Genomic DNA, 16116 nt, shown 5'->3' with positions numbered 1-16116 from the left:
ACGCAGGGATCCGGGACAAAGCTCTGGAGTGGACCACCTCCTTCCTCTCCGGCAGAACCCAGAGCGTCCGCCTCCCCCCTTTCCACTCCGAAACCTCCAAGGTCATCTGCGGCGTTGACCAAAGTTCGTCCCTCAGCCCTACACTTTTCAACATCTACATGGCCCCACTCGCCCGTGTTGCCCGGCTGCACAACCTCAACATCATCTCCTACGCCGATGACCCCCAACTGATCCTCTCCCTCACCGCCAAATCCAACCTCCACGAAGGAATGAAGGCCGTCGCCGAATGGATGAGGAACAGCAAACTGAAGTTGAACTCCGATAAGACGGAGGTCCTCATCTTCAGCGCCAACCCCTCAGCCTGGGATGACTCCTGGTGGCCGACCGCTCTGGGAGCAGCCCCAACACCCACCAACTACGCACGCAACCTGGGCATCATCCTCGACTCAACACTCTCCATGACCAAGCAAGTCAGCACTGTCTCCTCAACCTGCTTCAACACCCCCCGCATGCTCCACAAGATCTACAGATGGATCTCCACAGATACTAGAAGAACAGTCACTCAAGCTCTCGTCAGCAGCAAACTTGACTACGGAAACACCCTCTACGCAGGAGCCTCGGCCAAACTCCTCAAACGACTGCAACGCATACAAAATGCCTCTCCACGCCTGATCCTCGAAGCCCACAGCCACATCACTCCCCTTCTGAGAGACCTACACTGGCTCCCTGTCAACAAAAGGATAACCTTCAAGCTCCTCACCCACGCACACAAGGCGCTCGACAACACGGGTCCAGCCTACCTCAACAGACTCCTCACCTTCTACACCCAGTCCCGCCAACTCCGCTCAGCCGACCTCGCCCTCGCCACCGTCCCCCGCATCCGAAGAACGATTAACGGAGGCAGATCCTTCTCCCACCTCGCCGCCAAGACCTGGAACACCCTTCCCTTGCCCCTACGACAGACTGAAGACCTGCTGACTTTCAGGAAGCGGCTCAAAACATGGCTATTTGAGCAGTAGCATGGGCTGAGTGATGAGTCCACAGGGTGGCATAAGACATGCTTCAGCCCTTAGAGACCTTCCGTGGCATCAGGGCCCTTGGTACCAGTTACACAGAACTTATCTGAGTGCCAAGGCTGTGCCAATCGTGGAAGCAAAGGTACAGTTTAGGGAAAGAACACTGGTGCTGGGGTCTGGTTAGCAGGGTCCCAGCACACTTTCAATCAAAACTTAGCATCAGCAAAGGCAAAAAGTTAGGGGGTTACCATGCCAAGGAGGCATTTCCTTACAGTGAATGAGATACAGGCCTTATCTAAGCGGCCGTATCGCATGGTGTTTCCAGAAAAGGTAGTGCTGCACACCAGAGCCTCTTTCCTTCTCAGGATGGTGACCCTATTCCATCTGAGTCAAACTGTCACCTTGCCCACCTTCTTTGCTTCCCAACATCCCTCTAAGTAGGAGGAGTGACTCCACTGGCTGGACCCAAAAAGAGTGTTGTTGTTCTACCTTGCCTGCAAAAACGAGTTCTGGCTGGACGACCAACTCTTTGTGGGGTGTGTCAGAGCAAAGAAGGGACAGGCAGTACAGAAACTGACATTTGGCGCTGGGTTCTTTGTATTGAGATATGCTATGCCCTGGCTAAGAAACAGCCTCCCGAGGGCTTTAAAGGCCCATTCCACTAGGGGAAAAGCTGCGACCACAGAGGTAGAACGTTCTGGACATCTGCCAGGCAGCAATGTGTGCATCCTTGGACACGTTTGCGAATACTAATGTCTGGACAGTTGGGTCCACAAGGACAGGCATTTAACGCCTTCGGTCATACAGGACTTCTTAGTCTGAAACATTGTTCGCAGCCCACCGCCAGGAGAATATGGCTTTAGTATCTAATCAAAGGTAAGGAATCCGCAGCTAGAAGTCTCTATTAGATGAACAAGTTACTTACCTTTTGTAACGCATTATCTGGTAGAGACTATCTAGCTGCAGATTCCTTACACCTCCCTGCTCTGCTGACTTTACTAGGGTTAGGGTGAACCCTTTTCAGGACCCTAGTTTTGACACACATTGCACCAGTTCTTGTCATGGCTCTGCTCTTCTGGTGTGGAAAGTTATGATAAAAGTAACTGAACCCAGTACTCCATGGAGCCACCTGACAGTGCACACAAGGAGTATTGATCAGCAAAAGTTTCTGAATCCAGCCTGACGCCTGGGAAAATCAAAGGTAAGGAATCTGCAGCTACGTAGTCTCTACCAGATAATGCGCTACTGAAGGTAAGTAACTTGTTCATTAGGGCCATCTGCATCTTCAAAAAAACTGTATTGACATTTTGAAGGAAACAAGGAAGCTGTCCTCCAGATCTGGCTATTCTTTTAAGTGGAAATTATTCTACATTTGTTGGCAGCATAAACATTTCACTTCTGTTAGCTGCTAAGAGGAAGCAGTGCTGTCATATGCACTGTGCCTGTCTAAATTTGTACTGCAATTTTCAACCATTGTTATACCAGCAGCCATCACTTCATGCAGACAACATCCCTCTCAAATATATTTATTACATTTCCTGTGATAAAAATTTCTGGAATACCATAAAGAAGGTATTCCCTTCCATTAGGAAATAACACCTCATTGAGAGTAGAATTAATATTCTGTGAAAACGTATTGACCCGTTTCCTGCACCTATACACAAAGACAACTTGAAGCATTTGTGCATGAAAAATATCTCGGTAGCTATAACACTGCTCAAACAAAAAATAATCAATAAATCTATACTCTAGAACCTTATACTGTGTTTCTTGAGGACACATGCTTCATTTCTGAAAGTGGTTTTAGAATTTCTTGTAAACCAAACCATTGCATTGGCTGCAATTACAAAATGTTGTGTTTCCAGTGGAAAGATCTCTCCATGCACTCAATGATTTTGTGTGGATAATATGAAAAATGCTAGTAAGTTGAATCAACTTTTCATAAAATACGGTTTTAAACAGTCCATCTCCATGTAGATTGTATTGTGTGTAATATATTATCAGCTAGGGATTAAACGTTGTCCAGACTAAAGTTCACACATCAAGTGTAAAAAACAATGACCTTTTCCTTATTGAGAAACATTACATTGTCTGATATTTGTAAAGTGGCTACTTGGAGACCTGTTAAAACTTTCACAAGGCTGTACTACCTACTTCCATTCTCCAGAGCGGATAACAGAGTTGATCAGGATGCTTAAAGGAATTTGTTTCGTTTAGAATTTCATGCATTTGTTAATTAATTTCATTCTCTAGGTTCTGTGGGAATTTGAAGGTTTTGGCTTTCTGTTTTCAGGTGTTTTAATATCAGTGAAGATCCACCTTGCCTACAGAAGGAAAAGTTTCTTGTAATCTTAGTTCTGAACTGTAGGAATCGTCATTGAAGTCCTGAACAACACACACACTTCTCCCAGAGTGTAAATTGTAGAGTTAAGATCCTTTAATCACTATCAAACAGTCAATGCGACTGCCAGTAAATAGCATTATGGAGCTGCTTGCTCCTTAAAGGAGCAGTGTTAAGTGCCAGCTTTCTAACAGTTGTCATGCTGATGGATTGCTTCTGAATTGTTTTTATTCCATTTGGCCATTTTGCTTAAGTAACACAAATTAAATTCTATTGTATCATTCGATAGGCTGCAGTATTAAATGTGTGTGAACTTGCGTACTCTGGTGAGACTGTTAGTGTTTACAAATATCAAGTGTTTGACTTCAAGAAAGTTGCTAATATGCAGAACTAAGGTTACAAGTAGAGCCCCCGGTTTTATAGTTTTAATTATTTGTCATTGCCTACTATATTAACGTTTTTTTCAGTTTATCAGTATTTATCAATGTGTATTTTCCTTTTTAACCATTCATGTCTTCTGAGAAAAGCAGACTGTTGCACTTCTTTGTAGGCATTGCATCAAGATCATTCTTGCCTTTTAGTCTTGATAGGCTTTTAAATGCATACATAACTGTAGGCTCTTATTTCAAGTCTACATATGTATTATCCTACCTTTTCTTCCAATTGCTTACGCTTTTATGCACTCTACTAAACATCTTGTGGTATTCCTATCTAGCCTTTCAAACTAAGGGATGCCCTTACTTTGGATTTAAGAAAAATCAATTCCTCTGTGCTTTCCACAAGCAAGTTAAAACTCCTCTACGCTTAGGCTGCTCTTTCACAGCCAGCTAAGTATCTCTGCCAGCAGCAATTTAACAAAGCAGGCCTGTGTCTCATTTTGACAAATAGTCACAATATACATTCTCTTTAGTAGTAGATATTGGTCTGCAGATACTGGTCCCAGGTCAAGTGGGACAAATGGAACTCAAAACTATTTAGTTGATTTGTCGTCATCAGTCCTACTTTTAAGGTAAATGCCTCTTTGTTTGTGGTTCAGTGAAGAAGGTAAAATGATTAGGGTCCAATTGCTGGAGAACAAAGTTTATATCTAATTACTTTTTCAACTGTAATGAGACCCACTAGCCTCCCTAGTGTATCTCATCCTAAGATAAAAATAGTTAATAAAATATTAAGTTGTGGCTGTTAGCAGTTCTTAGTAGCTCGGCCGTTTTTGGACTGAGGAAAAATATACAAACGCTAGATGGGCAACTAAAACTGCTTAGTAAAAAAAAAAAATTGTGTTTAAGTACGTACATTTGCGAAAGATATCATGACTGGAGTCTACTTTTTCAAAGTTTTTTTTTTTTTTTTTTTTTTTTTTAGAGAATAGGCCTTCTTGAGAACAAAATTAGTTCTAATAATCAAGGAGAAATCGTTTTTTTTTCACTTTGATGCATTTTCTTAAACATACTGATAGTATTGCAGACAGAGGCTTATTTAAGCTGTTAAAACGTCAGTGGACCATGTCAGATTTAGCCTGGCAATATCTTCCAAATTAAGATTTACTTACTTTATGTAATGATGTTATTGGTAGATACCTAATCTTCTGCTATCACCTTATAAATAATCCTTCCAGACTCTTCAGCACTGTCCTGTTGCACCACATAGCTCATGTTGTGACTTCAGTTCTGTATGTAATTTTACTGGGGTATATTTGGTATCAACTGGTGCAGTGACTTCAGTTCTTGAAATTGTTAATGCTCCCCATTGAGACATGTTTAAAGAAATTGATAGAGCCATGACAGCGACACACACTGAAGAAAGAGTGGTCAGGAATTTGTGGGAAGATTGTGTCCACTAGAAATATCATTCCTCACAGGTACATAGAGAAACAGCCTCCTGTACTTTCCTCACCTTTGAGTGCCTTCCTGGGAGATCAGACTAAGTAGTGTAGGTTAACAAAGGAAATCTGATTGAGACTTCTAGTTGCAGATTCCTTACCTTTGAATTTCCCAGGCATCAGACTGGATCCGGAGATTTTTCTTCGAGCAGTACTTTTGCATGCCGTCAGGTGCCGTCTGTCAGCTCCGCGGTCGTTTTTGGCATTGTGCTCGCAGTGATGACGTCAGTCGTATATAGGCGCCACCCGAGCGCGCAGACGTCAGTTCTTTTCTTTCTTTCTTTCCAGAGAGAGCGACCTCAGTCATTTTTTGACTACGTCGACACTTTTGTCAACGTTTTTGACGAGTTCGTGGCTATGTCGAGGGATGCCCGCAAGATCGGATTCAAGCCCTGCGACTCCTGTCACCGAACTATGCTGGTGACTGATCCGCATCTCGTGTGTCTTTGGTGCCTGAAGCGCGATCACGACCCAAAGTCGTGCTCAGAGTGTCGGGCCATGAACCCGAAAGCTTTGAGGGAGCGGTCCCTAAAGCTTATGACGGCCCGACACTCGACTCCGCGGAACTCATGGTCTCGTTCAAGAGGAGGGTCTTGAGACCAGCCGTGGAGTCACCACCACCCCTAGTCATCGGGACGTTCGGGTCACAAAAAGAAGTCATTGAAGAAGGACAAGCGCTCTTCGACTTCACCCCGTCGATCGGATGATGCGACGCATGAAGAGCGTCGATGCTCTAGGCCTCTGTCAACAAAGCCTTCTTATGGGTCGGCTCTGCGCTTCCCCGACTTTCCAAGAGCCAGAGCCACCCCTACCCAACTTAAAGAATTTTACGAGGCTATGCGCTTCATTGGAGGAGGGTGCGTCTTATTCCATGGTGGTGAGAAGGGCAGATGAGGTCCTGGACCTCGAGCTACCTTCTGTGCAAGTTAGGCCTAATATCCTAACTGACGTGCTTCAGCCGGGGCCTTCCTCTTCTGAGCCCCTTACAGACGTCATTTTGGGTACTTGGTCCAGACCCAGCACAGGGGCTCATGTTAATAAGACGATTGCCCACCGCCATCAGCCTGCGCCATAAGACTCGAAAGTCCTCTCCCAAAACCCCACGCCTGAGAGCCTGGTCATCCAGGCTGCTTCTTCATCTGGTTCATTCCATGCCGCACCCCCGGATAGGGAATCAAAAAGACTGGATAATTTGGGGAAGAAGTTGTTTTCTTCCAACAGTCTAGTGCTGCGGTCCTTGGACACTGCATACCTTTTGGGCCGCTATTCCCATACTCTCTTGGATACGGTGGTGCGAGTGCTGCCTGCTGTTCCGGAGGAGGCCCGGACTATCCTTTCCCAAGCTGTAACAGAAGGGAGGGATGCAGCAAAGTTCAAGATTCGTTGTGGACTGGATACGACCGACTCTCTTGGCAGATCAGTTGTGTTGACGGTGGCATTGAGACACCACACCTGGCTGAAAACATCTGGCTTTTCAGGGGATGTCCAGCAATCCTTGATGGATATGCCCTTTGATGGCACACGTCTCTTCGGAGACAAGGTGGACTCTTCGTTCCGGCGCTTTAAGGGTTCCCGAGCCATGGCCCAGTCTCTTGGGCTCACGCCTGCTCCTAGACCTCAGCAGTCCGCCTTTCGCCCCTTTTGTGGCTACAGAAGGGGAACCCAACCGCGTCCTTTCCCCCAGGCCACCGACCAGCGCATGCTGTACAGCCCCTGCACGGCCACGCCCCCGGGGATCAGGGAGCCAGCAAGACCCCAGTCCACCCCTGCCCCCTCTTCAGCCTCCAAGTCTTCCTAGTCCGCGGGTACATCAGGAGCCAGTGGGTGGCAGGATTCGCCATCACCTGGCCCAATGGCAATCCATTACCTCTGACAGGTGGGTCATCCAAATTGTCCGAAGGGGTTACTCTCTTCCCTTTCAAGACATCTCCAGCCATGCCACCTTCATACAATTGGATATCGGAGGATCATATGGCGCTTCTCTGCAAGGAAGTCCAAGCCCTTTTGGCCAAAGGAGCTGTAGAGAGGGTTCTGTTGCCAGAAGTAGGTCGCGGTTGCTATTCCCGCTACATTCTGGTTCCGAAAAAGGACCAAGGTCTTCGGCCTATATTAGATCTTCTGTCCCTCAATCTCTTCCTCAAAAAGGAGAAGTTCAAAATGTTGACATAGGACCTGAGCCAATCTGCTATGGATCCCGGAGACTGGATGGTAGCGTTGGACTTGTAAGATGCATACTTCCACATTCCCGTCTTGCCAGCCCACAGACGTTACCTACGATTCATGGTAGGTCACGATCACTTTCTGTTCACCGTGCTTCCCTTTGGCCTTACCAGTGCCCGTCGGGTGTTCACGAAAGTGATGGTAGTGATGGCAGCTCATCTGTGCAGGTTAGGGGTCCCAGTCTTCCCCTACCTCGACGACTGGCTATTGAAGGCAAACTCTCCCCAGGCAGTCGTCTCCCACCTCCAGACTACGACAAACCTTTTGCATACACTGGGGTTCACTATCAACGTGCTGAAGTCACACCTGGCCCCTTCTCAGACGCTCCATTTCATCGGAGCTGTTCTAGCTTCAGTGCAGTTTCGGGCATATCTGCCCAAAAAGCGAGTCAAGGATATTCAGGCTACGATACTGATGTTTCAGCCTCCGTCCTAAATTTTGGTTAAAATGACTCTGAGGCTGCTGGGCCTCATGGCCTCCTGCATCCTGCTGGTTCAAAAAGTCAGATGGCATATGCAGGCTCTGCAGTGGGACCTGAAGTTCCAGTGGGCGCAGCATCAGGGGAATCTCTCCGACAAGGTCCAGATCTCGCAAGGAACTGCGAGAGACCTGCAGTGGTGGTTAACGAATCGGGATTGGGTCAAGGGCAGATCCCTCTCCTTTCCACAACCATATCTTAGTTGTGACAAATGCGTCACTCCTGGGATGTGGTGGCCACATGGGAGAGGCGGAGATCAGAGGCATGTGGTCTCCGGCGAAAACCGGGCTCCATATCATCTGGAGCTCCGAGCGATTCGTCTAGCATTAAAAGCATTCCTTCCCTCTCTCAATGGGAAAGCAGTGCAGGTGTTCACCGACAACACCACCGCCATGTGGTATTGCAACAAACAAGGAGGAGTGGGTTCGTGGACCCTTTGTCAAGTGGCCCTTTGCCTCTGGACTTGGCTGGAACATCAGGGCTTTGCCCTGGAGGTTAAACACCTGGCATGCTCCTTGAATGCCAGAGCAGATGAACTTGGCCGACGTTGCGTGGTCAATCACAAATGGAGTCTCCATCCAGAGGTGGTGCAAGGTTTCTTCCTGCAGTAGGGAGAACCTTGGTTAGACTTGTTCTCCTCTGTAGAGAATGCGCAGTGTCAGCTGTTTTGCACATTGGAGTTTCCAAGGTGGCAATTGCTCGGCAACGCTTTTCGTCGCGAATGGAATTCAGGCCTCCTGTATGCCTTTCCGCCTATACCACTTCTGCCCAGAGTTCTGAAGAAGATCAGGCAAGACCAGGCCCAAGTAATACTGGTGGCTCCGGATTGGACACGAAGAGTCTGGTATCCCGAGCTCTTCAACATGGCTATAATTCCTCCGATCAGACTCCCTCTTCGGAAGGATCTTCTGTCGCAGCAGCAGGGGAGGGTCCTCCACCCGAACCTGTCAACTCTGTGGCTTCATGCGTGGAGATTGAGCGGTGACAGTTGACGTCTTTTGACCTTCCACCCAAAGTCTATGACGTTATCTTTTCTCAGCCAGGCGTCCCTCAACCAAAACTGTATACGTCGTTGGAAGAAATTTGGGGCATGGTGCATTGACAAATCTGTCGATCCTCTATCTGCTCCTCTTTCTCAAGTTCTTCTCTTTATTCTTTCCTTTGCCCAGCAGGGTTCCACCTTGGACACTCTTAAGGGATATTTCTCTGCTATCTCTGCTTTCTTGAGGTTACCAGATCAGCCTTCGTTATTTAAATCTCCCATAGTTGGGAGGTTTCTTAAAGGCCTCACACATCTCTTTCCTCCTATCTCATTCATCATGCCCCAATGGGATCTCAACCTGGTCTTGACATACCTTATGTGTACCCCGTTTGAACCACTTCACAACTGTCCTTTATGGCTCTTAACTATCAAGACTGTCTTTTTAGTTGCCATTACTTCTGTCCGCAGAGTGATTGAACTCCAGGCTCTGTCATCTAAGCCACCTTTTCTGGCCATACATCCTGACAAAGTGGCGCTTCGCACGAGGGCTTCTTTTCTACCTAAGGTAGTGACACCCTTCCATGTCGGACAGTCCATCACCTCGCCTACTTTTTATGCACCCCCATATCCCTCTCATGAAGAGGAGAGACTCCACCGTCTGCACCCAGGAAGAGTGTTGGCGTTCTGTCTTGCTCGTACCAAATACTTCCGGGTGGACAATCCACTCTTTTTGGGATATGTGGGTGCAAAGAAGGAGAAGGCGATTCAGAAGAGGACCATTTCATGATGGGTACTCTTATGCATCAACATGTGCTACGCTCTGGCTAAAGAGCAACCTCCCGAAGGTTTGTTTGCTCACTTCACCAGAGCTACTGCTGCTACCACAACGCTAGCACGGGCGTTCTGGTCCTGGACATCTCTCAGGCAGCAACGTGGGCATCTCTGCACACTTTTACCAAACACTACTGCCTGAACAATCAGGTCCTAGAGGACTTCTTGGTGCGATCTTGGTTTGCAGCCCAACACTGGGGATGGTATTGCCTGGGTATCTATTCAAATAAGGAATCTGCAACTAGAAGTCTCTATCAGATGTACAAGTTACTTTCCTTCGGTAACAATATATCTGGTAGAGCCATATTGTAGTTGCAGATTCCTTACTGACCCACCCACCCATCCTCCCTGCACTGCGGACTGATTTCTAGGAACAGGAACTTTTCCTTAAGGGCCCTAGTTTTGGCACACCACTCTGTGTTCTTCATGGCTCTGCGCTACTGGCGTGGAAAGTCTTGAAAAGACACTGATGTCAGCGTGACTGGGTGGTGCCTATATACGACCCCGACGCCCATGGAGTCGACCGACGCCACCTGACAGCACGCAGAGGTACTGCTTGAAGAAAAATCTCCGGATCCAGTCTGCCGCCTGGGAAATTCAAAGGTAAGGAATCGGAAACTAGAATATATATCTCTACCAGATACATGATTACCAAAGGTAAGTAACTTGTACATTACGGCACAGCTAGGGAAAAGTACCTATCACTTCATACCGGAGAGGTATGACAGTAGTGTTTTGCAAAACTATGCAAAGATGTCCGTGTACCTGCCCAGCATATGTCAACATGTATATGTCTGGAAAAAGCTGTAGAGGCATCCATAGCCCTTTTGGAATGGCCACCGGTACCCTCCGGAGGGTTTTTCTTGGCCAGGGCATCACACCTTTTGATACAGAGGCTGGCACAATCTTATTGGCTCCAGTTGAGCCCAGAAAGAGATGATTGTTCACTCTGTCCTGTTGACTGCTGTATGTGTAGTAGGATACTGCACATCTGGTATCCGGTGTATGTTTACATCCATTCTTCCTCCAGGGAAATTTGTAAGAGTAATTAAGTGGGCAATATGAATCGGGAGGTACAAAGAACCAACCTATCTGAAAAGATCATTGTGAATGGTGAGCGAACAGTGAGTAGAGGTTAGTCGCCAACAAAACACTTATTAGTCAATCAGCTGGCAACTGTAGAGAATTCATCAGGAAAGCCAAACTAAGTTTCAAATCTCACTGAGGAACTATAAATGGATTGCAACCAAGCAAGTAAAATAAACCTTTTAGAAAATGTGCCTCTATTGGTGACTTCATCTAGGAAGCTTGAGTAGGATGGCACATAAAAGATTGACAAATCTACTAGGTAACCTTAAACCATAAACACCATCAGACCTTACAGTGCAAGTACCACAAAACAAGGAGAATAACCTCTTTATGACCTGACCTCCCCAGCCAAGCTGGCACAACTTCCAGCACCTTCATAAAAACATGCGGGCCTCAGGCTGAACAGGAGAACACAAATGGAAAATGTTTGAACCCGTCCTTGTGCCTCAAGTAGTTTCTGTGGTGTGGAGGTCTGGAAGATTAAAAAAGACCTCCTTGAGATCCAGAGGCACCAACCAATGGCCTGAGTCAAAGGCTGTGACAGGATCTGACTCAGGGATTGCATTTTGAACTTGTCTTGTGAATAGGCCCTTGACATCTGTCCTTATGGACTAGTAAGTAAAATGAATACTATCCTTTAGCCCTCTCTTCTGGATGCATCACTTCTGTGTACCCTTTTTCCAGCAAAAAGTGAGAGGGGTCAGAGTATTTTGCATTTGCAGGGCTCACAGGTGGATCATCAACTAATGCCTTATAAAGCCACCCCTACATCAAAAGCAACAGTACATCTGCTGAGGTGTTTGAACAGGGCGAGAGTGTTGGCAATACAGAGACTGGGAAGACCTTGAGTAGCCACAGATCTTCCAATATTGTTGATGGAATTGCCGTGAATGGAAGCCAGGCCCAGGGCTCAGGCAATCGCACCATTGCTCCTTAATTATACCATCTAAGAACTGATTTTCTGTTCAAATAGTCATTCTCCTTCATAGAACATGTCCATACCTATAACCTAGACATTACCTGAAAACCCAGTGAAGTATATCCAATCTTCTCACTGTAGCATAATAACTGGACCCACAGACTGGGCCTCGTCTGCAGAATCAAAGCCACACTTCAGTATCTGTTTAGAGACTTCCAGACCAATACTCACCATCTGAAAATAACTAATTTGTGTGCCTTGGTGGCAGGCTGATGACTAAGTTTTACTTCTCTCCTGAAAGCTTGGACATGGTGGGTCTAAAGGCAGGGGTCATTAGCTGTGTGTGAAACCATGCTGCTGGATGCAAAACAGAGACTCAAAGCATCCGGCTTCTTGGATTCTGTCTGGAAGGGCCTTAGGAAAGGAGTTTGGATTTTGCTTTTGAAGACAGTCTGAACTTCCATACACTCTTGTAAAGAAAAAAGAGTTGTTGTAAAACATGTGGTCACTGAGATTCGGTCTCTGGTGTCTGTTGATCTACCTATTGGAGAGTTGCAGAATTTCTGTTAGTGTTAGATTTCACTTATGTAGAAGTCAAAGATGGTTCCCAGGCCTCAGCTGCCTTCTGAACAAGGAAGTGTTGAAGAGGTAGGAAGTGTCACCTTGTGGAGACGTATCCAGGTTACTGGCAGCTTGTAAACCCAAATAAAGATCTGCTTAAGTGTTCCAAGGTGGCAGGAGTTGCTCACCTTCTCAGTCAACATTCTCCATGTATTTCTAGTCCTTATCTTACAGAGCCAAGGCATTTGAGTCTGAGCAACAACAACAAAATCTCTGGACAGGTGAACCTGTGTGCAGTGGTGAGAGGTTCTCAAAGTAGTTCATCACTGAAGATAGCCCTAACTTGTTCCCTCACCACATGGTTAATATTTTCATCTGTCAGCTCTGGTTGGCAATGGCTCTGTAAGGGACACCATTCTCAAGGTATGTGCTGACTCCAAATAAACAAGGGACAGTACCTTAAGTCGATTTAGACCTTGCCTCAGGTGCTAGATCAATGGCCTATGAAGGTGTGCTGTTGGAGATCCAAACTGTGGGAGGTTCGAAATTGTGAGGAAAAGTATGCCAAACTTTCACCTCTGGGGATTAGCCAAGGGCTTTGTGATGCCAGTCTGATTCAGCATAACTAGCTGCAGCCCAACATGGTGGGATGAGCCGAAGGACTGGAGTACTATGTTTCTTTGGCACCAGGGGATCTCTTGACATCAAGTCATGTATCTTAGAACAGCAGTACAACTCTGAACTGTGCCTTAAGTGGGACCGTTTCCTGAAAAAAATACTATTTTTTCTTTCTGTTGAGCTTTATTTAGGTAAATCTCCTAGGACAATAATCATTGAAAGGTGACTTACCTTTTGGATAGGAGTTTGCTTGCAGTGTCTCCCCAGAAGTATTAGCCAAAAACAGCTTGGCCTCCTGAGATCCCAATGGTGATTGAGTGCATGGAGTTGCAAGAGCCACAAGTTGGGTTGTCCAGACCCCGGTACCACAGATAGTCCTTGTGGGGATTCACTATTTGGCTTGAAAACTGAGGCCATTTGAGTAGCTTTTTTGACCTGGTTGTTGTTGAAAGCTAAGAATATCACGGGTGAGAATGTTTGAACTACGTTGATGAAATGCAGAAAAACAGAAACTAATTTAACGTGCCGGTGGTGTCTAATACTCCCTGGTGATGTCTCATTTGTAATCTAAGTTGTGGCTGATATTGCGTGGCGCCACTTGTTGACACTGGAGAATCATTGCTAAGAAAACTGTTTTGGTGACCTGTCTGATACATGCAAGGAGCGTTCCCAAGGTTAGGAATCTACAGGAAGCCTCTATATCTATAGGTGGACTTGTGAAAAAAGAAGAATCTAGAACTTGAACACGTGTAAGTTAAGCATATGTGTCTAAAGAAATTGTGACTTCTGTTTTTTTCTTTAATATGGACATAAAGGAACATCCACATCTGATAGCAAGGACTGATTTTAAAGTGGATATGATAATGTCCTAGTGTCTAATTACCATAGGGCATGTTTTGAGTGGCTTGGAATACAGATATTACATTAACAAATGTTTCCTTCTTGTAGATCACAGCTGGTCTGCTAACTTCAGTGCTGCCCCTATGGAAACATCCCCCACATTACCTGTAAACTCTGCAGATCCTGTTTCCTCTAGTTGGGATGGGTCGACATCTGGAGGTCCATGTTCACCTGCTGGTGAAGGATGGGCTATGCATGTAGACCTCTCTACACAGTCCAGGTGAGTGTACTGATAACTGAAAAACGCTGTTGCTATCTTTGCCACCCTCACACCCATAGCACAGTAAGTGGATGATATATGTGTATAGTATCAAGGGTCTAACTAAGCATTGATGTTAAGTAGCCTGGGCAACACAAAACTATGTAGCAAAGAAAATAGAGATAGGGAATGCCTAGTCCTTAAGCAGGTATGCCTTTAATTTATTGAATGCCTATTTTGCTCACACTACCACTATAGCTCAATCCGTTGACACTAGATAACGCGGTTGTTTATTTATTTAATCCATTGTTTGTAATTGAGAACTTAACCAAGAAATTGTTTGTGCACTTAAATTCACTCATTTTTATCACTTGCTGGGATGCGGTGCACAGCTAGATGCTAAAGTGAATTGGTCTTTCTTCCACCGCTACAACCTAATTCTAACGTCACCAGTGGCAAAGACTAGCAGTACTGCTCAGCAAAAGCACATACCTAGTAATGGTGCCACCTGCCCTTTAAGGGAAAGTGGGTTCTTGAAATTAAATCTAATACTGTGGCACCAAAGGAACTTTATTGTCAAAATCACCTAGTTTTCCCTCTCCAAACCAAAGGGGACAGAAGAAGGTGAAGACTGAACTAAACGTTTGGTTTTGATCTCTGGGAACTACTAATACAATCAGTTCGCCACAACAAAAATAATGGTCTTCACAGATCCAATAGATTCATAATATCAAACTCTTCATTGGTGCCTTTTCACTTCACTGTGGAAGTATTGCTTGAGAGAAACTATATCAAAACGCCCGCAACTTATTCAGACTCCTTCAATGAAAGAGACATTGCCAGTCAAATATGCAGAACCTGATCTATCCTACAGTCTGCTCAAAGACATAACCAGGCATATCTCAACTTTAGGATCACAAGCATTACCCTCAGACAGGGCCTACTACCAGCTCAAGTGAAATTTTATTCATAGCTTGACCACAAGTGGCTTTTTTAGGTCACATTTCAAGCCATATGGTCATTTGGCCAGATTCCTCCATCTGACTAGTTTAGGTCATATGGGATTCTGTATCTAAGATCAAAGCTGCAGACCCTCTGACCCCGCTCCCCAGATTTGACTGTGATGTTCAGTGAAGCCCCAAATACATTTTTGTTTTCATCTTGTTAAGGGTGCCATAATCTTTCTCCAGCTTAGGGTTGTTTGGACCTAATACAGTTCTTCAGGAAACACACATGGAGGAACTCAGACTAAAATCCCATTCTTTCCCCAGGACAAAACAATGATGTTAAAGATTTAGAATAGAGGCAAGTTGAGGTATAACCTGTTTACTAGACTCTTGTCAGCACGACGAACAGAGCTTTGGATGTTCCTTGGATCTAAATGATTTATAACTTATGTGCTCAGAGAGGTCTGTAATTCCAGCTACCCCAGCTTCCTTCATCAGTTCCACACACTGGAACAGAACGCACATTAGCTGTTTCAAAGAATGCCAGAGCTGCGGTAAACAATTTAGCAAGTTAACGTGCAATCTCTGCTTGAAATGGCTGAACCCTCAACATTTGGGTAGCACATGCACTTTACATTAGGCCATACACTTAAGTCGTTCATTCCTTTTCTGATTACTGAGTGATGCTTGCTCGGAAAATACCACAAAGGTTTGAAATAATTTGAGATGCTTTCTCTGAAGTGCTGTAATAGCAGTGTTCTGGGAGGAGTGTGAAGTACCTCTCAGCCCTAAACTGAAAGGCATGCTGTAAGGTGTCCTTTAATCTACACCTGCAATCTTTTTCTCTGAATTCTGATTTGTCTTGTAGTCTTCAGTATTTTCAGATCTTTCCTTAATGCAACCCCATATCTTTACTGCTGTGGAGTCGTTCATGTTCCAAAAAAAGTCTTACATATAGATATGATGCCTAGCACCAGCCTCAATGATTGGACTTTCTGAGCCAATGGCAAAGCTTTCTCAACCTGAACGCGTATGTTGTCTGGTACCTTTCCATTCATATTCTTGCATTCTTCTCTCCATCTTCCAAACTGGTATGAAATGACCTGCATTTTCAGGCAGAACAGAGAAAATGTAAC

General features: G+C 45.5%; 1 protein-coding gene across 4 annotated transcripts in view; it reads left to right on the top strand.

Moving 5' to 3' along the window:
- Positions 1-16116, top strand: part of PPP6R1 (protein phosphatase 6 regulatory subunit 1) — a 745577-nt gene that overhangs the window by 501811 nt on the left and 227650 nt on the right. For all 4 annotated transcript variants that reach the window (XM_069200760.1, XM_069200759.1, XM_069200761.1 and 1 more), the window contains one exon: positions 13883-14054. In XM_069200760.1, coding sequence (XP_069056861.1) covers positions 13883-14054 — 172 coding nt within the window. The remainder of the gene's footprint in view (positions 1-13882; positions 14055-16116) is intronic.

The sequence above is a fragment of the Pleurodeles waltl genome, chromosome 7 (assembly GCF_031143425.1).
Source record: "Pleurodeles waltl isolate 20211129_DDA chromosome 7, aPleWal1.hap1.20221129, whole genome shotgun sequence".
Classification (NCBI taxonomy): domain Eukaryota; kingdom Metazoa; phylum Chordata; class Amphibia; order Caudata; family Salamandridae; genus Pleurodeles; species Pleurodeles waltl.
The sequence above is the reverse complement of the archived record's forward strand: the minus strand, read 5'-3'. Positions and strand labels throughout refer to the sequence as shown.